This window comes from Suricata suricatta, chromosome 7 (assembly GCF_006229205.1).
Source record: "Suricata suricatta isolate VVHF042 chromosome 7, meerkat_22Aug2017_6uvM2_HiC, whole genome shotgun sequence".
Lineage (NCBI taxonomy): Eukaryota > Metazoa > Chordata > Mammalia > Carnivora > Herpestidae > Suricata > Suricata suricatta.
This window is the reverse complement of record NC_043706.1, coordinates 130957628-130984480: the sequence shown is the minus strand read 5'-3', so window position 1 is coordinate 130984480 and position 26853 is coordinate 130957628. Positions and strand designations below refer to the sequence as shown.

The window sequence follows — 26853 nt, the reverse complement described above, 5'->3', positions numbered from 1 at the left end:
GACACCCTCAAGGTCCATCCACTTTCCTACGAAGGGCCATATGTCATATATTTAAAATCCCAACCTGGCAGGCTAGTTTGTGACCATGGAACTCAGGAATCTTTAACAGTAAATTTCTTACCTCCCAGGCTCTTGGTTTTTCTTCTGTTTCCTTCTTCATCCAAGTATTAATGAGCTAAAGGTTAGCCACCCTCTGTCTGTACAATCTCTATTCTTTTTCATTGTAACTCGGTTCTTCTTAACCCACCCCAAGTCTTGTCTCTTTCAGAAAGCTTTTCCCTGTCATAGGCCCCTCCCCCACTTTGTAGCCTCTAAAACACTGAGTAGGTCATGACTTTAATGACACATCTTCTATTTGTTCTCTCCCAGTACCTTAAAGGCTACCCAAGACTAGCATCTGTGTTCCTCAGCTGGTTAAGCATCCGACTTCATCTCAGGTCATGATCTCACAGCTTGTGGGTTCGAGCCCAGCATCTGGCTCTGTGCTGAGAGCTCAGAGCCTGAAGCCTGTTTTAGATTCTGAGTCTCCCTCTTTGTACTCCTCCCCCCACCTCACACTGTCTCTCTCAAGAATAAACAAACATTAAAAAAAAAATTTTAAAGACTAGATCCCCAAGAAAACAAGATCAATCAGGCAACCACATCCATTGAGCACCTAACACCCCCCAAACCGGACATTGGATTCCCATAAAATGAAACTGGAAGACTGGATACAAGAGAAGACAGAAAACCACAAATACACATGCACACGCACATGCGTGCATGTGCACATACAGCCACAGCCACAAAGGCACAGGTACACGGGCACAATTCCTGAGTGCCACATGACTGGTTAGTGCTCAGCATTCACTCCACTGCTCCCAGCACTGTGAAAGGTGCTAAGGTTATGGGAATCACTGGTTGTGTCCATTTCTGAAGGAGAAAGCTACCTTTTAACTGAAATTCAAATTCCCTACGGGATTTTAAGAGATTGGAAGATTGTAAATTAGCTATTTATCAATTAGCTATTAGATGATAAATTATATAATTATAAATTAGCTTATAAATTATAGCTATTTATAAATTAGCTTCCAGCTCTAGGCCAGGGGCTGAGGTTATGGGAATTGCTGGGTGAGCCCACTGCTGAAGGAGAAAGCTACCTGTTGACTGAAACTCAAATTCGCCGAGGGATGTTAAGAGATTGGAAGATTATAAATCAGCTATTTAGCTTTCACATTTACACATCTTAGTGAGGGGAAAACTTATTTTCAGGCACCATTTTCTAGCATTAGCAATGTAAACAATCACTGGAAAACACTTCTAGCCTACTTCCCTGAGCAGGCTTCCTTTCCTTCCACCACCTCCCACACACCTCTGATTTAAAATGTAAGTATTTACATTTAAAACACAAAACACAAAATGGCATTTTAGGATCTCCAGTTACAGTCACTTCCTTTTTTTTTTTTTTTTTTTACAAAAAGATAGGTTATAAAAAATACATCTGCTGCAAAGAAAAATAGGAATAGGAAACAATTAGAAGGGAAAACACTCCACTGCCACGATTGTTGGGATAGAAACAGCCAAGGGCGCCTGCATGGCATGGCCGCTTAGGCATCTGACTCTTATCTCAGGGCAGGTCCTGATCTCATGGTTCATGAGTTCGAGCCCCCATCTGGACGTGTGCTGGTAGCGCGGAACCTGCTTAGGGTTCTATCTCTCCTTCTCTCTGCTCCTCTCCGGTTTGCGCTCACTCTCTCTCAAAGTAAATAAATAAACATTTAAAAATTCTTTTAAAAGAACAAAAGGAAGAAACAGCCAGGGCTGGGTGACAGGCACACACACCTTGGCTGGTAGTTACCTACCGCCTTTCATCATGCCTACTTCATAGCACTTCCGGAGCCGGCACGCCTGGCAACTCTTCCTCCTGTTCTTATCAATCGTGCACTGGTTGGTAGCCGGACACATGTAGTCATTATGTCCTATTAAAAGCAAGAGAACATAATAACATCATTTCAGGAAACAGAGCCAGTCAGAATCAACAGGGGAAGCTACATAGAGGAAGTTTTCTCATCACTTATCTGTGTTGCTACCTCCGCATGCCCTTCTTCCCAGCCTTCTCAAAGTGTGGAAAAAACTCTCCTAAACTTGATTTTTGTCTCAGCCAATTACTTCGGGAGTTCCTTGGGAAAATCATCTTCAGTTCATACAGTTTATATTGAGAGGCACAAGGCTTTATATACACTCACACACTTTCTCAACAAAAGCTTTTTCCTTTCTTTCTTTCTTTTTTTTTTTTTTTTTTGACCCATGCCACTAGGTAAAATCATCGGAATAAAACTATTGGAACTCCCAGAGAGTTTCAAAGTGGCCTTTCTTATGGTGTAATTTAAAGAATCTTTAGGGAAGGTATTCAAATGCTGCCTGGAAGACCTAAATTCAAGTCCAGGGTACTGAGCTGGGGTGGCAGCAAAGTTTAGTCCTTAAGTTGATAAGTTAGTCCATCATTTACTGGCTGGAGGATGCTGAGCATTTCAGTTAACATCTCTAGGTCTCACCCCTCTCTCTCCTAGAGAAAATGATGATGCTCACTATGTGGCATTTTCCCAAGAATTAAATGTGATACATGGCAAGGGTTTACCAGAGTGCCCTGGATGTGGTAAGCACTCATTAAATACTGTTGCTCTTACTGTTTATCAATCCTCTTTCTTTATTAATCCTCTTCCTTTTCCCTCTTGCTAACTGAATTTCTATGGCTCAAATGCTGCTCTCTCATTCACGTCTGTCACGTGCAACTCAGTCTCCCAAAAATGGGCTCCTGTGACCTCACATCACTCGCAAACTTCCATCTTACATCCCACCCCTTCTCAGTTCAACTCCTCAGAGATGTCTACACACCTGAGGTCTACTTTTTCCTCTCCTGCATGGCTCAACCCATGCTTCTATTCTACCTTAGCTGGGCCACATAAGCTACTTAAATCCTGATATCACCATTGACCGTGATTGCTGAACTCAAGAGATATTTCAGTCCACATCATACTTGACATTACAGAAGCATCTGACAATTCCTCCCTCCCTCCTGAAATGTGATTTTTCCCTTGGCGTCCATAAGAGAAAACATTCCGCTATTCTTTCTCCCCCTCAGGTCATGGCTTCTAGGTGTTATGTGCAGATTCACACCATCCAACATTAAGCTACATCTGCATAGGGCTCAATATCAGGCCCTTCTTATGACTCCAAATTCTCTCACAGGAGAATGCATTCCATGGCTACAGCTTCCCTTGTCATAAATGCAAATGACTCACAGATTTATACCCCCAGCCCAACTCTTGAGTTCTCGGCACATATAGCCAATTGCCCACAAGAAGTTTCTGCTCTAAGATTCAGAGCTCACCTCCCTGTCTTTATCCCTCAAAAGAAGTCTGGTTTATAGTGGGCAGAACATTAAATTCCACAAATTAATAAATATTGCCATGGTTTTATGAAGAAGTCCATGTACAGAAGTCTAAATTCTTTTTTATTTCACTCTATTTTTTTTCTTTTTTTCTCAAGTTGGTTTCCATAAAACACCCAGGGCTCATTCCCACAAGTGCCCTCCTCCATGCCCATCACCCCCCTTCCCCCCACCCCCCTCCCCATCAGCCCTAGTTTGTTCTCAGTATTCAAGAGTCTCTCGGGTTTGCCTCCCTCCCTCTCCCCAACTATTTTCCTTCTTCTCCTCCCTCATGGTTCCCTCTTCAGTTTCTCCTGTTACTTGTGAGTGAAAACATGTGGTATCTGTCCTTCTCTGCCTTATTTCACTTGGCATGACACCCTCGAGGTCCATCCACGTTGCTACAAATAGCCAGATTTCATTCTCCTCATTGCCATGTAGAATTCCATTGTATATATAAACCACATCTTCTTGATCTTGTCAGTTGATGGACATTTAGACTCTTTCCATGATTTGCTACTGTAGAAAGTGCTGCAATGAACATTGGGATGCATGTACTACTATGCATCAGAACTTCTGTATCCACTGGGTAAATCCCTAGCAGTGCTATTGCTAGGTCATAGAGGAGTTCTATTGTTAATTTTTTGAGGAACCTCCACACTGTTTTCCAGAGCAGCTGCACCAGTTTACAGTTCAACCATCGTTGTAGGAGGGTGCCCGTTTCTCCACATCCTTGCCAGCATCTATAGTCTCTTGATTTGTTCATTTTAGCCACTCTGACAGGTATGAGGTGGTATCTAAGTGTGATTTTGATTAGTATTTCCCTGATGATGAGTGACACTGAGCATCGTGTCATGTGTCTGTTGGCCATCTGGATGTCCTCTGTGGAGAAGTGTCTATTCATTTCTTCAGCCTATTTCTTCACTGGATTAATTCAATTTTTGGGTGTGGAGTTTGGTGAGTTCCTTGTAGATTTTGGATACTAGCTCTTTATCTGATATGTCATTTGCAACTACTTTTCCCATTCTTTCAATTGACTATTTTTTTTCTGAAGTGTTTCCTTTGCAGTGCAGAAGCTTTTTATCTTGATGAAGTCCCAATAGTTCATTTTTGCTCTTGATTCCCTTGTCTTTGAGGATGTGTCCAGTAGGAAATTGCTGAAGTTGAGGTCAAGAGGCTGTTTCCTGCTTTCTCCTCTAGGGTTTTGATGGTTTCCTGTCTCACATACAGGTCCTTCATCCCTTTTGAGTTTCTTTTTGTGTATGGTATAAGAGACTGGTCTAGTTTCATTCTTTTGCATGTTGCTGTCTAGTTCTCCCAGCACCACCTGCTAAAGAGGCAGTCTTTTTTCCATCGGATACTCTTTCCTGCTTTGTCAAAAATTAATTGGCCATACATTTGTGGAACCAGTTCTAGGTTCTCTATTCTATTCCATTGGTCTATGTGTCTGTTTTTGTGCCAATACCATATTGTCTTGATGATGACAGCTTTGTGATGCCTCTGTTTTGGTTTTCTTCTTCAATATTACTTTGGCTCTTTGGGGTCTTTTGTGCTTCCATACAAATTTTAGGATAATTTGTTCTAGCTTTGAGAAGAATGCTGGTGCAATTTTGATTGGGATTGCCTTGAATGTGTAGATTGCTTTGGGTAATAATGACATTTTCACAATATTTATTCTTATGATCCATGAGCATGGAATATTTTTCCATTTCTTTGTGTGTTCTTCAATTTCCTTCATAAGTTTTCTATACTTTTCATCATACAGATTTTTTACATCTTTGGTTAGGTTTATTCCTATGTATTTTATGGGTTTTTCATGCAATTGTGAATGGGATCACTTTCTTGATTTCTCTTTCTGTTGATTCATTATTGGTGTATAAAAATGCAATGGATTTATGTATGTTGATTTTGTACCCAGTGACTTTGTTGAATTCATGGATCAGTTCTAGTAGGCTTCTGGAGGAGTCTATTGAGTTTTCTATGTAGAGCATCATGTCATCTGTGAAAAGTGAAAGTTTGACTTCATCTTTGCCAATTCTGATGCCTGTTATTTCTTTTTATTGTCTGATTACTGATACTAGGACTTCTAGCAATATGTTAAATGACAGTGGTGAGTGTAGACATCCCTGTCGTGTTCCTGATCTCAGGGAGAAAGCTCTCAGGTTTTCCCCATTGAGGATGATTTTAGCTGTGGGATTTTCATAAATGTCTTTCATGATGTTTAAGTAAGTTCCTTTTATCCCAACTTTCTTGAGAGTTTTTATTAACAAAGGATGCTGTATTTGGTCAAATGCTTTTTCTGCATCCATCAACAGGATCATATGGTTTTTATCCTTTCTTTTGTTAACGTGATGCATCACATTGATTGATTTGTGTATACTGAACCAGCCCTGTAACCCAGGAATGAATCCTACTTGATCATGGTAGATTTTTTTTATATGCTATTGAATTTGATTTGCTGGTATCTTGTTGAGGATTTTTCCACATGCATTCATCAAGGATGTGGACCTGTAGATCTCATTTTTCGTGGGTCTCTCTGTCTGGTTTGGGCATCAAAGTGATGCTGGCTTCGGAGAATGAGTCTGGAAGTTTTCCTTCTATTTCTATTTTTTGGAATAGCTTGAGAAGAATGGGTATTAACTCTGCTTTAAATGTCTGGTAGAATTCCCCAGGGAAGCCATCTGGCCCAGGGTTTTTATTCATTGCGAGATTTTTGATAAGTGATTCAATTTCTTCACTGGTTATAGGCCTGTTCAGATTTTCTATCTCTTCCCACTTGAATGTCGGTAGTGCATATGTGTTTGTGAATTTGTCTATTTCTTCTAGGTTGTCCAGTTTGTTGAAATATAATTTTTCATAGCATTCCCTGATGATTGCTTGTATTTCTGAGGGATTGGTTGTAATAGATCCATTTTCATTTGTGATTTTGTCTATTTGGGTGCTTTTTTTTTCACCTTGAGAAGCCTGGCTAGAGGTTTATTAATTTTATTTTTTCAAAAACCCAACTCTTGGTTTCATTGATGTGTTCAACCGTGTTTTGGGATTCTATATTGTTTATTTCTGCCCTGATCTTTATTATTTCTCTTCTTTTGCTGCATTGGGGTGCTCTTGCTGCCCTCCTTCTAGTTCCTTGAGGTGCACTATTAGATTTGGAATTTGTGCTTTTTATAGTTTCTTGAAATAGGTCTAGACTGCAATATACTTTCTTCTTAAGACAGCCTTTGCTGCATTCCAAACAGTTAGGATTGTTGTATTTTCACTTTCATTTGTTTCCATATATTTTTTAATTTCTTTGCTAATTGCCTCATTGGCCCAGTCATTCTTTAGTAGGGTAGTTTTTAACCTCCACGTTTTTGGAGGTTTTCCAGACTTTTTCCTGTGATTGATTTCAAATTTCATAGCATTGTGATTTGAAAGTGTACATGGTATGATCTCAATTCTATTATATTTATTGAGGGCTGCTTGATGACCCAGTATGTGGTCTTTCTTGGAGAATGAACCATGTGCACACAAGAAGAAAGTGAATCCCATAGCCTAAGAATGTAGAGTTCTAAATATATCTGTCAAATCCATCTGTTCCAATGTGCCATTCAGGTCCATTGTTACTTTAGTGATTTTCTGTCTAGTTGATCTATCCATTGCTGTGAGTATTAAAATCCCTTGCAATTAGCACATTCTTATCAATAAGACTGTTTCTGTTTGTGATTAATTGTTATTTGTTTGGGTACTCCCAAATTCGGTGCATAGATGTTTATAATCATTAGTTCTTCCTGATGGCTAGACCTTGAAGTTATTATATAATGCACTTCTTCATCTCTTGTTACTTCCTTTACTTTAAAGTCCAGTCTGTCTGATATAAGTATGGCTACTCCAACTTTCTTTTGACTTCCAGTTGCATAATAGATATTTCTTTCAATCTGAAGATGTCTTCAGGTCTAAAATGAGTCCCTTGTAGACTGCAAATAGGTGTGTGTGTTTTTTTTTATCCATTCTGCTACCCTATGTCTTTTGACTGGAGCATTTAGTCCATTTACATTCAGTTATTATTACTGAAAAATATGGGTTTAGAGTCATTGTGTTCTCTGTAGGGGTCATGCTTGTAGTGGTGTCTCTGGTACCTTGTGTTCCTTGCAACATTTCCCTCGTAGAGTCCTTCTTAGGATTTATTGTAGGGCTGGCTTAGTGGCAATGAATTCTCTCAATTTTTGTTTATTTGGGAAACCTTTATCTCTCCTATTCTAAATGACAGGCTTGCTGGATAAAGGATTCCTGGCTGCATATTTTTTCTGCTCATCACATTGAAGATTTCCTGCCATCCCTTTCTGGGCTGCCAAGTTTCAGTAGATAGGTCTGTAACTACTCTGATAGGTTTCCCTTTGTATGTTAGGGCCCTTTTTTCCATAGCTGCTTTCAAAATTCTCTCTTTATTCTTATATTTTGCCAGTTTCACTATGATATGTCATGCAGAAGGTAGATTCAAGTTACATCTGAGGAAGGTTCTTTGTGCCTCTTGGATTTCAATGTCTGTTTCCCTCCCCAGATTGGGGAAGTTCTCAGCTATCATTTGTTCAGATACCCCCTTCAGCGTCTTTCTCTTCTTCTTCAGGAATTCCTATGATATGGATATTTTTGCATTTGATTGTATCACTCAGTTCTCAAATTCTCATTTCATGCTCTGGGATCAATTTCTCTCTCTTTTTCTCGGCTTCCTCTTTTTCTATAATCGTGTCTTCTAATTCACCTATTCTCCTCTCTGCCTCTTCAATCCATGCCTCTATTTTATTATGCACCACATTTATAGAACTTAATTCATCACAACTATTTTTAAGGTCCACATTCTTTGTAGCAATAGTTTTTCTGATGTCTTCCATGCCTTTTTCAAGCCCAGTGATTAATTTTATGACAATTTTTCTAAATTCTTGCTCAGTTATGTTGCTTATATCTGTTTTGAGCAGTTCTGTAGCTGTGACTTCTTCTTGGGATTTCTTTAGAGGAGAGTTCTTCCATTTCATCATTTTTGCTAGCTTTCTGTCTCTTTTCAGTTTTAAAAGCTTGTTATGCAATCTGCACCTGTGAGTATTGCTATATTGAAGGAGGCTAATTGACTGTCCAGGGCCTATCTGTTGAGGAAGTATTCAATGGTGTCCCTTGTCTCTCTTGTGCCTTTGGTTATTTTGTTACCCTACTCATATTGGTATCTGGGACTCCTGGTCATGTGTACTTTGGCTTGTTTCTTGAGGTAGCCTTATGACACTGTCTTCTTAGTGGACTCTGTCCCTTTTCCTCCCAGACTCTTGTGGTTCAGTGTCTGATGGCTTCAGTCCTTCTTTGTTGGAGAGATGTGGGCAGGTAAAAAGTATGGAGTTTCCAACTTCACCATCTTGCCTCCTCCCCCTCTAGAAGTTTAAATTCTTATACCTGAATTTAGACTATGGAGATGATGTGTACTATATTAAAATGTTTCCCACTCTCATAAACAAAATTTTAAAAAAAGAGGAAATATTGCAGCCTGTAATTCAGATCATCTGGGTTTCCACTTTTCCATTCATTAAAGGCAAGATGCAACATGCAGTGAAATGTTGTGGGTTTTTTTAAAGTTTATTTTTATATGGAGAAAGAGTGGGGGAGGGGCAAAGAGAGAAGGAGAGAGAATCCCACACTATCAACGTGAAGTTGATGCAGGGCTCGATCTAGGAAGCATGAGATCATAACCTGAGCCACCCAGGTGCCCCTGCAGTGAAATGTTTTAACTACAGAACTCTTTCTTCATTATTCAAGGGTCAATCTCAATTAGAATAGGGTGGGTGGGGCTTTACAAGAAAGATTGGTCTCATAAAACTTGGTTCTTCATCTTTCAATATACATTATAAAAATTACTACAAGGGCGCCTCAGTGGCTCAGTCCGTCAAGTGTCCGACTTCAGCTCAGGTCATGATCTCACGGTTTGTGTATTTGAGCCCCGCATCAGGATCTGTGTGCTGACCCTCAGAGCCTGGAGCTTGTCTTTGGATTCTGTGACTCCCTCTCTCTCTGCCCCTCCCCCACTCATGCCCTGTCTCTTTCTGTCTCCAAAATAAACTATATTTTAAAAAATGACTACATACATAGGCTTCAGATCAGATTAAAATGTAACCAGCAAACTAGCCCACAAAAATTGTAAACTGACAACTTTAGTAGGAGACCACTCACTGCTTCAAATATCCAGGTACAATTATTATGTTTAGCATTGCCCTCATTAACAGGGACAACTGAGGAAATAATGGAACCAGAAACAAAATTTACCTGGACAGATGTTAATTTTAAGCAAAAGATGCAGACTTCTGACACCTCAAAGAAACTCTATGTTTGGTCTCCTATGATGTTTATGCAGTAACCGTTGATTTATTTTAACACCAAAATCAATGAGTTTACATTAAGTCTCAGAAGAAAACAGCCGATGATCATCCAAACCAAGAATTAACTTCGATTCACTTTCCTCCCCAAAACAATTGTTTTGCAAGCCAGAAGATGGAATAACTGAATGGGGTCAGAAGCCAATTGGCTAAATGCTGTGTTTGCATTGGCCATCCATTGTAGATGTGTATCTTTATATAACCAAGTGAAATTCCTGAACTGACATGTTCAAAGATAAAATATGCTAGATTTGCACAATTGAACTCATCCCTTAACAAGAAAGAAAGTAGATACAGAGCAGAATCATGTTTGTAATGCATGCCTTTAGTGACAAAATGGATTTTCTCATGCCTCCAACTACATGAAAATTTAAAATTGGTAAATTGGCAACAAGAAGAAAAATGCATCGGTAACACATTTGAAATGTACAATTAAAACAAACTCTTCTGAAACAAACACCATTAACAACTATTTGCAAGTCTTTCACAAAGGCCTGTGTGAAGTCCAAAACACCAAAGCCAAGATGTTAGGCTCAGGTGAAGTTTCGGAGAAATAATCACTATTTTGTTGCCCACCAAAACGTAAAAATAAAGCCTTTGGACTAATGTGAGGTCTGAATAGTTAGAAGTGGAGAGAAGCAGAGACGAATGAACCTTAAACAGAAAGGAAGAGGGGCAACAGGAAAGGTGTCAGTGGGCAGGAGCCACCAGGCTGACCCACAGCTCCTGGGCCACCAGATGGGCTCACACACAGCTTTTCATCACACACCTCTGGGACTCTTCCTCTAAACTTTTTGTGTTTCCTTTCCTTCATGTTTTTCTCTCCATCAGTAGCAGCTGTTTTTGCATTGTTACCATCACATAGAAGGACGACACTTGCCAGTTACAAAACTAAGCAATGACCCATCACCAGAGATTCAAAAGAAATATAAAACAGACCGAATTAAAACAAGCAGGTGAGGAGGTACCTTTGGTGGACTGTAAACCAGAGCGGCCACTTTGGAAAACAAAATGGCGGCTCCTTGAGAAATTACAAATAGAACTACCACATGATCCAGCGATTCCAATAGTGCATTTGCCCAAAGGAAATGACATCGTTAAGAGACATCTGGGCTACCATGTTCATAGAGGCATTATTTATAATCACCAAGGTATGGAAACAATCCTAAGTGTTCATTGACAGATAAATGAACAAATAAAATGTGGTATTTATATAAACATATTGGGGTATTATTCACCCTTAAAAAATAAAGAAATTCCATCATTTGAGATGACATGGATAAACGTGGAGGGGATTATGTTAAGTGAAATAAGCCAGACAGAGAAAGACAAATACTGCGTGGTATCACTTGTATGGAGTCTTGTGAAGAATAAGGTCTGAGGATCTGATGTATAACATAGTGACTATAATTAATAACAATTCATTTCATTATCAATGAAATTTGCTCAAAAAGTAGAAGTTAAACATTCTCACTACACACACACACATACACAAAAGGTAAAGAGGTAATGGATGTGTTAACTAACTTAGTGGAGGGAATCCTTTCACAAGGTATACATGTATCAAATCATCACAACGAACATCTTAAATATTTTATAATTTTGTTACTTATGCTTCAATGAAGCTAAAAAAAAAAAAAGCAGTAGCCTGAGGGGAATTTAACCTTGTGTATCTTTCCATTTGCCACAATTTCCCCTCAGCATATTCTGGCAAACACCTGAGGCCAAATCTCTTTGCGAGCTTCCCACCCATATACCTACCTGCCCACAGTCTATCTAGACTTGATCTCCTCATAGTCTCATCAAAATGAATGTGTCCCAAACATAACCGTCTGTCATCTTTCCTCATCAATGTCCTCCTATTTACCGCCACATCACACAGTCTGAGACGTGGTGTTACTCAAGACTCTCTACCTGCTTCCTCATTCAAACCCTCACACACATGGCACACACTATCAGATCAATTATTTTAAAATTCTTTTTCAGAGCAAAGTCGATTTCTCCTGGGCCCACCATCCCTACCATAACTCATACCATCTCCAGCCCACTAAGCCACCCTCTGCCTCCAGCCTTTCCTGGCCAACCATTCCCCACTGTGTCACTAGGTGATCCTTCTAAAATCGTATGCCACCTTGCTTTAATATGCTGGTGTTCCTCAAAGCTCTAAGGATAATATCTAAATGCCTTTAACCAGCTTACCAAGCTGTTCCTGATCAGCCCCTACCTCCTTTCCTGCCTTATCTCTTACCAGTCTCTAAGTTCTAACCATGTCTTTCAGTTCAAACACACCGTGCTCCTTCTCAGCCCCAGGACTTTGCACACGCCGTTCCTTCCTGTGGGAATAGACTTTCCCTACAGTTGGCTCAACTAACTCCCATGAATCTTTCAGGTGTGTCCACCGAGACATCAATTCTTCTAGGATTCTTTTCTGCCCCTCCAATGATGCCTAGTTTTTATCCTGTCACAATGCTTACTACATTGGACTTTAAGTGTTTGTCACCATCCTCAGGTCACTTTAAGCTTGACAAGAAATGGACTATACCTGCCTTATTTACCACCATTTATCCTGTGCCCAGCACATTCTCAGGCACCAGTGGAACTCAACACGTATTCGTTATCTGAACAAAATGAAGTTGCTAAAGCTCTGTGTTGCCTCCCCTACCCAGTCCCATATGGAGTACAGGCCTCCCAAGGGGGGCAGGTTGGAGTTCTATGAAAGAAGGAGAGACTGAGAATTCAATGGCCACAAAAAAAGCAATGGTTGCCACACCTCAGGACCTCAAAACTCAGGTCAAGACGAAAGCAAGACTTGGTCCTGAAAGAACTTGTTGTAGAAATGAGAGTTCCAAAGAATTTTTAATGAAAACCAGTATTGATTTTCAATGGAAAAATGAAGGATTAAAAACGTTCAAGGTGATTAACTAGTTGTTACATAACCTTCTAATTTCTGTATAAGTCTAATTACATGAAATAGAAGTTGGGGTTTTGATTTTTTACTTTGCTTTTCTGTTTGGAGTGTAATTGTAACTACTGTAGTGTAAATGATGGAAAATAATTGCATATGTTAACAAAATAAATAAATAAACAGGAAAAAAAAAGAATATATGAAAAAAAATGTTCAAGGTAATGCCAAGGGGGAAAAAAATACCAAAATATGCACTAGTCATCTCTGAGTAGTAGAGTGGGCAAGGCAGAGGAAAGATGTAAAGCTTGATATCACTTTGCCAAATTCTTTGGGCTAGTGAAGGAGGAACGGGAAGAGAAGGAGGTCAAAGATTCTGGTGGCTTGTGCCAGAATCTCTCAAAACTTATTCTTAACATTCATCAAAAAAGAGTATCTGATTGGGGAGTGGAGTGGGAAGAAGAGGTGTGGAAAAATTTTAAACACACTGTATTTCAGATTTCAGTAGCACACCAGCAAGCACACTACCCAGCAAACTATTATAAATGTAGCCCAGAAGCTTGGGAGGCATGTCAAAATGAAGTTGAAGAATCCATGCCCCAGAAGTTCCATTCCTAGGTATTTTCCCAAAAGTGCTAAAAGCACAGACTCAAACACCCACGTTTGCACACCCGTGTTTACAGCAGCAGTATTCACAATAGCCAACAGCTAGAAACAACCCAAATGTCCATTGGCAGATAAGTGGATAAAACATGTGGTACATACATAGAATAGAATTTTATCCAGTCTTAAAAAGAATTAAAATTGGATGCATGCTACAACATAGGTGAACCTTGAAGACATGCTGAGTGAAATCAGCCGGACCCAAAGGACAAATATTGTATGATTCCAACTAAATGCAAAGTATCTAGAGTAGTCAAATTCATAGAGACAGAAAATTAAATACAAGGTACCAGAAGTTATAGGAAGGGGGAAATGGGGAGTATATTGTGCAATGAGTACAGAGTTTCCATTTGGGATGATGAAAAAGCCCTGGAGAAGGACAGTGGTGATATTTACACAACAATGCGAATTACTAAATGCCATTCTACTTTACAACTGAAAATGATTAAAATAGGAAATTTCATGTTATGTATATTTTACCACAATTTTTAAAAACGAAGTTGGATGTTTAGGAAGCATCTCCATGAGGCAGGACAGGAAAAGAAATCTAAGATGTGCATTTTAAGTTGGCCTGTTCAGATTTTCCTCTTTTAAAAAAAATGCCCTTGGGCCCAAGGACTGGCCAGCAGTATTGGCCATGTGCTCCGCTTGGACCAGGCACCAGGCCAGGTGACTTTAGCCCTTTATCTCATCTAAACATCACAAGTGACAAGTCAGGTCATTGTAACTCCCATGTTATAGAAACAGAAACTGAGACCCCAAGAGATTAACTAACTTGTTCAAGGTCACAGGGCTACCAGAGGCAGGGCCACCTATGATCAAAGCCTGTTACTCCAGGAACACCACCATAGGGCTGATGACATGGAAAGAACTCGAGACCTATACCTAGCCAGATGTCGAAAAACTGTTACACTGTAAACTACTATCAAAATGTTTTTCCCTAACATAATTACAATGGTATATCACTAGGAGGGCACTTCGGAAGCAGCAATGAAATTATTTCCAGATCTGCAATTCCTAAGACTCCCAACGTTAAAGATATGAGAGATTAATCCCATGAAATATATTCATCAGTAGATTATGACATATATTATGAAAATGTCCCTGGAAAACCTTTCAACACATTCCAGCATAAAATAGAGAGAAAGCAGAAGGCAAGGTATTGAGGAAATAAATAGGAAATTTACTTTATGTAAAAGAACAACTGCAGTATTATATTTGGAAATAAATTTTGACTCAGATATTAAAGTGAATATTCTCTGATTTACAGCCAGTGCACCAAGCCAAACCAAATGAAATAGGCTTTGGCTGTCTCAGTGAACACATTCCTAAAAATCCAGTGAGGACATTCAGTGTGCCATGGTTTGAACTATTTCACAACCACATCTGTATGTAATGGCACGCAAATGGAAATGCCATGCCTTAATCATGCAGCCCAGATTATATTTTTTTACAGCTAGTCAATTCTCTGTCTTACCAGCGACAACAGCCACCTTCAAATGGCAGTTTGCCTTTTTATTTTTTAAGTGAAGTAAAAATATTATTTGCGTCTAAGGATAGTTTTAAAAGAAACAACACTTAAAGGAATTCTAGGAAAGAGGATTGTCCTGGAAAGTTTCTTTTTCTAAAGGAAAATGAAGAGGAAATCCGTTCTTTGCCCTTGTCAGACCCCAGTCTGCTAAAAAATCCTAGCCAGGGCAATGACCTGGTCCCTCTCCTTGTCCTCCCCTGCTTACCATCTGTGAAACCACAATTGTTTTACGCACCTGGCACAAGATCAAACCAACAGCTGCAATAAAGGAAAACATAATGAAATCAGCGACTACCATCTCATTGTAGTACACCAGAGACAAGGAACCAGTTTCGATAATGCTTCTTAAGGCTCAGCAAATAAGCAAGAAGCTGTTCCACAGCCAAGAAAAGGACTTTCTGAAATCGCTCCTTCTGGAACAACAGATAAGCATCACACAAAAAGGGAGCGCTGTGACAACCAGTGTGATTAGTTCAATACCAGGCAGCATTCAGCTCACCTCCAGACCCTCTCCTTTGCTCTGTTCAATTGTTTCCAGAGAGTTTCCCAAGCTTTCTTCCTACCTGGAGTCATTTAAAGTCCAGACACTGGTGTCCAAAAGCAGTAGGAACTATTTCAAAATGTTCTGGTCCAAAACTGAGGATGCAAGTAAGAGGGAAATGGGTTGGTGATCAGAGCAAGAGAGCAAGAACTCAGAGACGTGGAGCAGCACTGCGCTCATGGCCCTGGATTTCTAGGACCACTAAGAAGCACAGGGCCCTACCTTCCCGCTCCTGGACAGGTCTCCTTGGTGATGTAGGCAAGAAGGAAAAGGAGGGGCTTACTAAGATCTGATGCGGTGTGGACTGTGAATGTCCTTTAAGCCTGTGGCCACCTAACCACTAAATAAGGGGTTTCATCCATCCTCAGGAGCCTTAGGAAAGTTCCTCCAAAGCATCCTGATAAAAGTCATGAAAGAAGAGGCAGGAGCTTCTGTTTCAATGGTCAAAAGACTCCAGCACTTTTTAACATGAGCCGTTATTCCCTTTTTACCTTTAAGTCCGCTTCAAAAATGAGGAGATAATCTGTCAGATTTAGAAATATCTACTAGCCTACAGTCTCAGCTTAAAAAACAATTTCTCCCAACTAGCAGAAATCAGTGGGGTGATTCATTGTCTTGCCAATGACCTTTACACAATGGTTGTTTGATAAAACAAACACTATTCATAGAGACAACAGTTTTGTATTTATTGGACTTACTCATGTAGTAAATTTAACCCAGAGTAGCATATAATCTCATGTGTCTTCTAGGCCTCATGGTTGGGGATAGTTTCTCCGACACACGCTGCAGTAGCCCGGCAGCCCAGTGAAAAACTGGATGAATGTTAGATGCTCAGTAAACAGATATGTGGGAATATATTAAATCTACTTATCCTGGGTAACCAGACAGCTCAAATCTGTGTGGCTAGACTGTCCTATGAGGAGGATACTCCCAGAAGAGGCCAGTCCACAATGCTTGGAAAGGAGTTTTCTCATTTCCCAAGCGTGTTCGGGCTACACTGTCTATTTGCTTATCCACACCCCATTCCAGCTAATGAAAACAAGAGAGCCTGGAAAAATCTAGAGTCTCTTCCTCCACCCAACCTCAAGAGCTAGCCTCCAGAAAGATGGCCTGAGTGCCCTGAACAAGCTAAGCCATTGGATTCTTGGACCCAGGTCTCATCTCTAAAAGGAAAGGGAAGAAGAAACCACTCTGGTTCTAAATTTTGATGATTCTCTTTTCTCACTTTCCTCAGGGACATACTTCCTTTTGATCTGAATTCTTAGGGTTCAAGTTTGGTTTTTTTTTTGGAGTTAGACTGTATGTCTTTTTTTTTTTTAATATTAGTTTATTGTCAAATTGGTTTCCATATAACACCCAGTGCTTCTCCCCACAAGTGCCCCCCCATGACCATCACCCCCTTCCCCCCCTCCTCCCCCTTCAGCCCTGGGGTTTTTTTTTTAATTGCTTAAGGTTGTATCTCCTTTTGTGGTTGCTGCATATGGAATGATGGGCATATTTGCAGAACGTCACAAGGCTCAGAGCACTGGACTCGTGTAGGAATCTGGGCATGTATGAGTCATGGGATCCCAGGTGAACCAAGAAATCCCTCTTGATTGTCTGAAATCTCCCTTAGGGGCTGCTTTGAGGTCCAGACAGATAATATAGGCAAACGCTAGGTCCACCATAAAACTTTGTTGTGAATGTGTTAATTACTATGGACTAAAATACAGTCATTTAAAAAAAATGAGACCTATATATACTGATATGGAAAAATCTACAACATAAATTTTTCAGTGAGAAAATCGATTCAAAGGATAACATGTAGAGTATAATGCTATTTTTAGATCCAAAACTATATGTGTGTGGGGGGGTGAGTGGGTGTGTGTGTATGTATGTAATTTTTGGATCAAACTATTACTAGTGTTTACCTATCATGACAGGAAGTAAAGATTTTGATATAGGACCAGAGGAAGGCCTGAGCTTTCCATCATGTACCACACTGTACTGTTTAATATTTAACATGTGTATTTCTGGAGGGTAGGGAGGGTTAATAATAATAAAAAAGTGTTGTTGAAAATTTCTAACCAAAACCAGCCTGGGATGAACAATCTTCACTTCTTTTCTGGTTCTACCCCCGATCCAGAAATTATTTCTCCCTCCTTTGCAGCCCACAGACTAAGTAATAAACTTAACCACCAGAACCTTGTTAAGCAAGGGAAAGCTACCACACTTCTTTTATAAAGAATAGGAAAAGGGCTAAGTGTGAGCTGTGTTTCTTGATCTGCAGGTCCCCCAGCAAAGAACACCCAAACCACAGACAGAGGCTCCAGTCTGCTTCTGCTCCTATCACAAAGCCAGCCTGAGAATCTGTGACTCTCCTCCTGCCCCAGCGGAGGCTGGCTTCCCTTGTTTTGCGCTGACCCAACCTTTGTCCCTGAGGGACCTAGGTCTCCTCTCCGTATAGAGGGTGAAGTCATCACTAACCTTTCTCCTCTGCCAGAGAGGATACAGGAAGGCCCACGAGGTGTCCCAGGTTCTGCCAATGCATGGGAATAGCCTTATTCCTCTTGGCAAGCAGGACTGAGCCCAGCCAACTCTGTACCCCCCCCCTTCTTGCCTTTAAATCTAGCAGGACAAGAGCCAGCTACAGTGGCACTCCTCACTTCCAGTGAGGGTTTAAAAGGGTTTTAAAGGATTCCATCCTTGAGGGAGGCAGTAGAACACGACAGTCAATAGAGCACACTGGGTTCTGTACTTCCAACTAGTTGGGTTCAATACTGGTTTTATTTCTTAAATGCCTCAGTTTCCTCACCTATAAAATGGGAGCAATTGTAGAGCTGGCTTCCTCGAATTTTGTGGAAGATTAAATGAGATGATGCATATAAACCCATAACAAAGAGCCTGGTGCAGGGCGAGTACTCCCTAAACGTTAGCCATCATCATGACGATGGTACTAAATCTCTATATTGGCAGAGCTCTAATTTGTAGGGACAGCACCTGCACAACAATACCCTCAAATCCATCTGTAATAACCTATCATTTTCTTAGTAGTTAAATAATCCTTTCTTACACTGAACGAATTCTCTTCGCATTATATAACTTGCTAGGCTACGTTTATACAGTCAAGTGTAAATCATCCAAAACAGTTTGTCATATCAAAAAAAATTCACTCCAGTCAGCATAAGGCTAACTGTCAGAGCTGGAAACTATTCTAGAGCTTGCAAAAGCAAGCAAAACTGTGAGAAAAAGAGCCTTGTATTTGGGCTCCTTACAATACATTCAAATACCTTTTTAAGCAACCAAGAATTGCAGTCTAACTGTCCAGGAATGTGGGGAAGTCATAACATGCCTCTTCAAGAAAATCTAAACTACACTAATAACCCACTTCCGAGCTTTAAAGAGAATATGGCTGTCTCTCTTGTCCAAAAAGATAAAGGACAAAAGTCATCTAGAGCCAGAAGTAAGCCCCAAACTCTTAAGCCAATCTGTACTCCGATTTCTGATTCAAGGTACCTAAATTATCCTCATCGCTTACCAATAAGAATGGGAATAAGACTATATTTATTTAACAGCATATATTTCAAGAGGTGTTAAATTTGGTATAATTACCTTTTTGAAATCTACTCTCTTTTTACTGATTAATAATTTGGTGTCACTCCAAATTCCCATTTTGAAGTGGCAATTATAAAGGTTATTATGAAGTTGTTTTTTCTTCTCATTTACTAAAAAATTCTAGGCTAGTGTGGAAGGAGAGCCAGCTCTTTGGGAATGCTTCCATAGAAAGCAATTATATTCTTCGGTGTCACCATCAAAGACATGGCAAGGTTTAAAATGGGCTATATAGACTCATACAACCGTAAGATAATGTCCATCTCAATAATGGATATGTCCAATGAGTTTTAACTTAAAAAGTGTTTACCTCTAATTCTATAAAATAGAAGTTAAACACTATATTTTTTCTTTTTGTAATGACATTTTAAGTAAGGAAAGACTAGATAAAAATTTTTACAAAAAGAGGTATTATAACAGAAAAAAATTTCATTCACTCAAGGAATTTTGAATCTCCACTATATCCAATAAAATACATATGGATTTCTGCCCCTTCTCATCCAAAAATAGAACACTCCCATGAAACTTTTCATAAGATGAAATTGTATAAAGAGTGTCCCCCACTTTCCAAAAGTTTCCATTAAAGCCATATCGCTTTTACAAAAGACCTACATTAGTACCGTCATTTGCTAACTGAAAATAATCTAAAGGGGATTTTTGCTTTTACGATAAAAGCTATTACTAATTAGATCTTTCATAAAAAAAAAAAAAAAAAAGACGTGGCCTAACAGGAACTTTTGGAAAACAAAGAATATCTGTGCTTGATATTTTAAGAGACCTAAGGATACACTGTCTGTGCGCTCCAAACCTTGACATTCTTAAAGAAGCATAAGTGGGGCGCCTAGTTGGCTCAGTCAGTTGAGCATCCAGCTTTGGCTCAGGTCATGATCACACAGTTTGTGTGTTCTAACCCCATGTCAGGCTCTGTGGTGACAGCTCAGAGCCTGGAGCCTGCTTCAGATTCTCTCTCTCTCTCTCTCTCTCTCTCTCTCTCTCTCTCTGTCTCTGTCTCTCTCTCTCTATCTCTGCCGCTCCTCTGCTCTATTCTCTCTCTCTCTCAAAAATAAACATTAAAAAAATTTTAAGAGCATAGGAAGTAGACATGCACAAATAAATTTTCAAATCTGTGACTCTCCTTCTTTGGTTTTTGAGGTGGAAATATTAGCTAATTTTCAGGTGCTGGCTATGAGAAAGAAATTTATGTTTAGGAAGTATAATAATAATTGTTTTAGAAGCAAAATAATGAAATTTAAGGTATTTGCTCTGCTTAGCTTCAAAGCAGACAGATATCTTAGAGGAAACTGAAACAGCCACTTGGAGGTAATAATGATAATGACTCTTGGGGCACCTAGGTGGTTCAGTCAGTTAAGTGTCACACTCTTGATTTTGGCTCAGGTCATGATCTCACAGTTCACGGTATCAAGCACCACACCAGGCTCTGCGCTGACAGCGTGGAACCTGCTTGGGATTCTCTCTTCCTCTCTCTCTGCCCTTCCACCTTCTCAAAATAAATAAACATTTAAAAAAATAATAATGATGACTTTTTATAGATTAAGCATAATCTCTAAACACTGTATCAGTCCAGCAAGGTAAAAAGCACTGTGTCACTTATAATCAAGGAAATGGAAGTTCAGAGACATCAGGTATAAACCAGGGTGTCTGGCTCACATTGCTATCCTTTTCTCTGGAAAAGGTGTGTCCCTGACCAGAGGTGAGACAATCAGAGCCCTTCTGCTACCTATCATCTGCTAACTGGAAGTGTCACAGGATGTGAGCCTTGGCGGCTGTCACCAGCCCTGCTTCCCTCCCTAGGGAAAACAGAAGTTGGTAGAGAGCATGAAGCTGGCACACAGAGAGTAGAAGAGGCAAGGTTGGGGTCCCAACAGGCTCATGGTCACAGAGGTCGGGCTGTATCCCTGCCACAATCGCTGGTAACCAAGACACTCAAGTATTCTTCCACCAGAATGTATTCTTTGACCCCCACCCCAAAGCTACTTTGAAATTAATTTTGGTCACTGAAATGAGAAGATCTACCTGAATCTAATACGTGAAATATTTTTGCTAAGACTATACAGCCGAGAAAGCAGACTAACGGTGATTCAAATATTTTTATGGCAATTTATATTTGTACAGCAAAGTCATGTGATCATCATTTTATTAGCTATCTTTTATAAATTGGGACAAACCAGGGCCCAGATTAAAAATGTGAAAATACACTGAGGTAAAGAATCGTCATACTAAGGTCATCTGAGTGGCTCAGTCAGTTTAGCATCTGACTCTTGATTTCAACTCAAGGCATGATCTCAGGGTCATGGGACTGAGTACCATGTCGGACTCTGCACTGAGCATGGAGCCTGGCTGGGATTCTCCCTTTCTCTTCCTGTGCCCCTCTCCCCTGCTCATGCTCTCTCTAAAATAAAATAAAATAATGAAATAAAATAGCCATGCTGTTTTGTATGTCATAAGTCATGAATTTGAAAAACATGGGTGAAAGAAGGAAAAAGTAAGACTTAATGAGAAGCAAGCCCCATTTTCGACCCCTTCTGAATTTACTGCCTTATGGCCAGGTACAAAGCAGATAGCCCCCATGATGACTGCTCCTGTAAGATTTTCTTGGAAGAATGCTCCTGCAGCCTGACTCATGCACCTTTTTTAACAGTTCACTCCACTTAATTGGTAATTGAAACAAAGCCGATTTTGAAGAAAGGAACAAATCTCCACTAAGTCTTGCAGAAATAAATTAATCTGACCTGTTATTTCATGGTAAATGATTCAGCCTTTAATTTCTATTCCTTTCACTTTAAATATACTATTAAGTACTTAAACGACTTCATACCATGAACTATAAATCACAGCAATCCCTAATTCAATTACAGTTTTAAGCAAAAGGGCAGTCCCAAATGGGACAAAGACCAGGTGTGAGTGATCTTGTTTCTACTTAAAATATAGAGCGAAACTCCTTAGGGGGGGAAAATGAAGCAATTGAAAGGAATATATGAATTCACAGATAGAATACTAAAAACAAACAGGAATGGGTCAAGAAGCAGGGTAGTGGGCCAGGACACATCTCAAATTCAACTCCCAGTCTTACTGCTCAGTTATCAAAATGCATCATTAAAAAAAAAAATTTCAAGAGGCACCTGGGTGGCTCAGTTGGGTAAACAGCCGATTTTGGCTCAGGTCATGATCCCATGGTTAACAAGTTTGAGCCCCATGTCGGGCTCTGTGCTGGCAGCCCAGAGGGAGATTCTGTGTCTCCCTCTCTCTCTGCCCACTCACACTATGTCTCTGTCTCTCTCTCTCAAAATAAACAAAAACAATTTTTTTTTTACTTCAAGCATCCTTAACTCAACATCTCAGAATTATCCCCTTCCCCTCCCTCAAAATCCAGTCTGTTGTGATCCATTACCAGGTCTACTTCCGAATCCGCTGCTGCCTCTCCTCCAGCACAGCAGTCCCTCCCACCCCGCCCCAAGCAGGACCTCCATCAGCTGCCAGGCTGCACATCCCACACTCCTCTATCACTCCTCGGTCCCATCCAACTGTCTTTACCTCTCACCTTGGCTTCCACCATGTGCAAGCAGACTATGCAAGACCAAAAGGGCTAATCTAATAGCAGTAGCAGTATTTTAAAAGAGCTCCCTTCTGGAGGGGAAAATGAAGAGCTTTAAAAGAGAAAGGCCTCAAAAACTAAACTTAATTTGGATTAAGAAGCTCCAGCATTATGAGAGTTAAGTGAGAAAACTTAATATCTCTAAAAGAGAAAATCACTAAGACACTTCGGATATTTTTCAGAGTTAAGGCAACAAAATATTCTGTCTCTGCCCCCAAGGTAAGAAGAAACAGCTTCTCCTCTGGGCACATTAGTGCAGACAAAGTGCTCTACATTTGCACTACTGCTCCTGAACGAGGGTAGCCAGGAGCAAATGCAAAGCTCAGAACTCCCTGGGACTTCAGATGGTGTATCTCAAAAGGCAGAGGGTCCGCTCCTTGTCATTGGCAAGGCTTCTATCCCAAGGCCTTCTTGAAGGTATAGATTTTTTTTGTAAGAAACAAAGCAGCATCATTACAGTGATTAGTCTGCTCCAGTCAAAGATAATGGGCAAGATACTCATATATATATATATATATATATATTTCTAAATGAACAAGTGGGAGCAGAATGAATTGCTAGGGTTCATTTCATCCGTTGTTTCCCATGCCCCTGGCCCCAGGAGTTAATGGCAAAAAGGCAGACAATCAAAGTGAGGAGCAAATGCTGTCCGCAAACTGATTTAATGTAGGGAGTCCACTCAAAAAAAAAGTTTATCACCTACTAAGGGTTCACATTATGGGAAAATTTATGTCAACTCTTGAAAGCAAAAGTCTCTGGCCATTTTCATAAATATCTCATAAAGCTAAAACCAGGAAAAATATCAAGAAGGTTGCAAACATAAAAATTATGAAGTCAGGGTGCCCAGGTGGCTCAGTTGGTTGAGCGTCTGACTATTGATTTCAACTCAGGTCATGGTCCCAGAGTCATGGGATCAAGCCCCATGTCAGGTTCCACACTGAACATAGAGACTGCTTAATATTTCTTTCTCTCCCTTTCTCTCTGCCCCTCACTCACTCATTTTGAGATAGAGATAGAGATAGAGATAGAGATAGAGAGAGAGAGAGAGAGAGAGAGAGAGAGAGAGAAAATGATGACACTGGGGATCTAGGTCTCTGCGGCAGCTGGCCTAACCAGCAAAGATGAAATATTGGGGTCATGCAGCCAAATGGTGCCTGTGTTCTCTAACCATACACCCCAGAGAGCAGGACCCGGCCTCTGGGCGGGGCTGGGTGTCATCAGTTGTTGACTGATGTTGCAGTAACGGAAACACCTCCTGAAAGGAGGAATTGAAATCTTGATGCCCAGAGGTCAGGGCTCTTAGCTTCCTTTTCATATTTCTCAAGTCCCACTACCTTCATAAGGCTTCTTTGTGTTACCGAAGGATGTCCTCAAAGTCTTAAAGTTTACTCATTCAAGAGAACTAGGATTAGTAAGGGTTTCCCCCCCCCCTTTGGTTTGAATATGGCAATACAGCCATTGAAATTCATGAAGCTTTGAGGTGGAATGGCTTTTATCCCTTGGTGTCTTAGCTTTGTGTTTAAGGCACTAGAATATGTACACATTAGAAGAGCATCTCCAAGCCTTTCAAGAACAAGGAACACTTTGAAAGGGGATGAAATTTGAGGACCTGCACATGACAGTGGTTACAGTGTCCCCCAGTGTTCCCTAATTGAGAAGGCACATTTTGACAAGCTTTCACGCAAGGAGTGGGCCTTTCCAATGCACTTGCGTCCTCCTTTCAGGAAGGTGTTTCCGTTTGGCTGCATGACCCCAATATTTCATCTTTGCTGGTTAGGCCAGCTGCCGCAGAGACCTAGATCCCCAGTGTCATCATGGACGCAAGTCCTTTCTTTCTCTTTCTTTGTCATAGCTTCTCAACAGTCCAGAAGAAATATTATTTTGTTGGTCTCAGCTACCTGATGCCCACCTGATGCAATTTCACTTGGGTTCACACATAATAAAATGAAAGTTACACTTCAGTGCAAACTTGTCCTCTTGCAAATAAAGAATTAAGACATATTGAAAATAAAGAATGAAGATTTGCAGGATACATAACAAGCTTTCTCTACTAAGGACAATACTAGTGTGAAACAAGTTCATCAACTGCAACCTGGATTTTTTAAATAGTATTTTTATTTTACAAGTAAGGGGTCTTATTGGAGAAAACAAAGTAAATAGGCATAATAAGAATAAAATTTAGCCATAATCCTATCACTCAGATATATGTGTGTATATATATACATACACATCTATATTATGTATGTGAATATGCATATTTATGTGTATACCAAAGTGTGTGCACTCGTGTGTGTATTCGCATACATTTTCACATACCTTTCACTCAAGCTCTTTCTCCTGTCTTGTATTCAGAAAAGGTGGCCACAACCTAAGAAGCATTTTATGAGCAAAGAATGGTCCATAAGACTTTTAACGTACTCGCATTTCTAGGAAAAGTGGATCCAAAATCAGGGATTGTGACTCTGATGCCCTTAATTGGTTCAGTAACCAGACGTGACAACAAGAGCAGGAAAAAGGAGCAGGGTTCCAAAGCCAAGCCATCACACACTCTGCTCCTCCTGTTCCTCCCGTGGATTTACAAAACTTCAAGGAGGAACTGCCACAACAGGTGGCAGAATGGGAAAAAGCCCATTGTGGAGATCTAGATTCACACACTTCATCTTATGCATTCACATCAACTGCACCAATAGTACCAACCTTAAGATAAAGTAGTATAGAGAGAACAGAAGGAGGGGAAATAAAATCTTTCAAACATCTTAAACATAATTGATAAAAACTAGCCAAACCGTTTTCTTCATCCTTCAAGATCAGGTTTACTGCCATGCTTTTAAAAATTAAAGGATGTATCTAAGTTTATCACCTACTAATGGTTCACATTATGGGAAAAATTATGTCAACTCTTGAAAGCAAAAGTCTCTGGCCATTTTATTTATTTTCATAAATATCTCATAAAGCTAAAACCAGGAAAAATATCAAGAAGGTTGCAAACATAAAAATTATGAAGTCAGGGTGCCCAGGTGGCTCAGTTGGTTGAGCATCTGACTATTGATTTCAACTCAGGTCATGGTCCCAGAGTCATGGGATCAAGCCCCATGTCAGGTTCCACACTGAACATAGAGACTGCTTAATATTTCTTTCTCTCCCTTTCTCTCTGCCCCTCACTCACTCATTTTCTCTCTGTCTCTCTCTCTCTATCTATCTCTATCTCTATCTCTATCTCAAAATAAATAAATAAACTTAAAAAAAATTATGAAGTCTACATTAAGCCTCCTAAATACATCTTAGCTTGGGAAAATCTGTTTTCTTCCACATCAAACATCAATCAAATGTATTTACCTTGAGAACACCAGCATTATATATTACTATAGAGAAACGTCTTTAGATATTTATGAATATCACTCACATCAAACTTCAAAAATAAGCTGAAATAAGACATTACTCACATGTTAGAAGTAAGTATTATTAACCTCTGCATACTGATTGCTAATAAGGATACAGATATCCAAATGGAATTATGTTTTTAAAACATATGACAAATAGTAGGATTCCTGGGTGGCTTAGTTTGTTGAGCATCCAACCTCAGCTCAGGTTGTGACCACACAGTTCATGGGTTCAAGCCCCATATCAGGCTCTGTGCTGACACCTGGGAACCTGGAACCTGCTTTAGATTCTCTCCCCTCTCTCTGTCTGCCATTCCCCCATTCACATCCTCTGTCTCTCTCTTTAAAAAATAAGTAAACATTAAAGATAAAAAGCTTCTGCACTGCAAAGGAAACAATCAAGAAAACTAATAGGCAACCGACAGAATGGGAAAAGATAGTTGCAAATGACATTTCAGATAAAGGGCTAGTATCTAAAATCTACAAGGAACTCACCAAACTTCACACTCACAAAACAAATAACCCAGTGAAGAAATGGGCAGAAGACATGAACAGACACTTCTCCAAAGAGGACATCCAGATGGCCTACAGGCACATGAAACGATGCTCAACATCACTCATCATCAGGGAAACACAAATCAAAACCACACTGAGATACCACATCACACCAGTCAGAGTGGCTAAAATGAACAAATCAAGAGACTATAGATGCTGGCGAGGGTGTGGAGAGATGGGCACCCTCCTACACTGTTGGTGGCAATGTAAACTGGTGCAGCTGCTCTGGAAAACAGTGTGGAGGTTCCTCAAAAAACTATCCATAGAACTCCCTTA

The 26853-nt window shown here is 40.1% G+C and overlaps 1 protein-coding gene across 1 annotated transcript in view; it reads right to left on the bottom strand.

Annotated features, from left to right (window-relative positions):
• Window positions 1-26853, bottom strand: part of LOC115295371 (estrogen receptor) — a 247261-nt gene that overhangs the window by 206183 nt on the left and 14225 nt on the right. The window contains exon 2 of the mRNA XM_029943253.1: window positions 1842-1958. Coding sequence (XP_029799113.1) covers window positions 1842-1958 — 117 coding nt within the window. The remainder of the gene's footprint in view (window positions 1-1841; window positions 1959-26853) is intronic.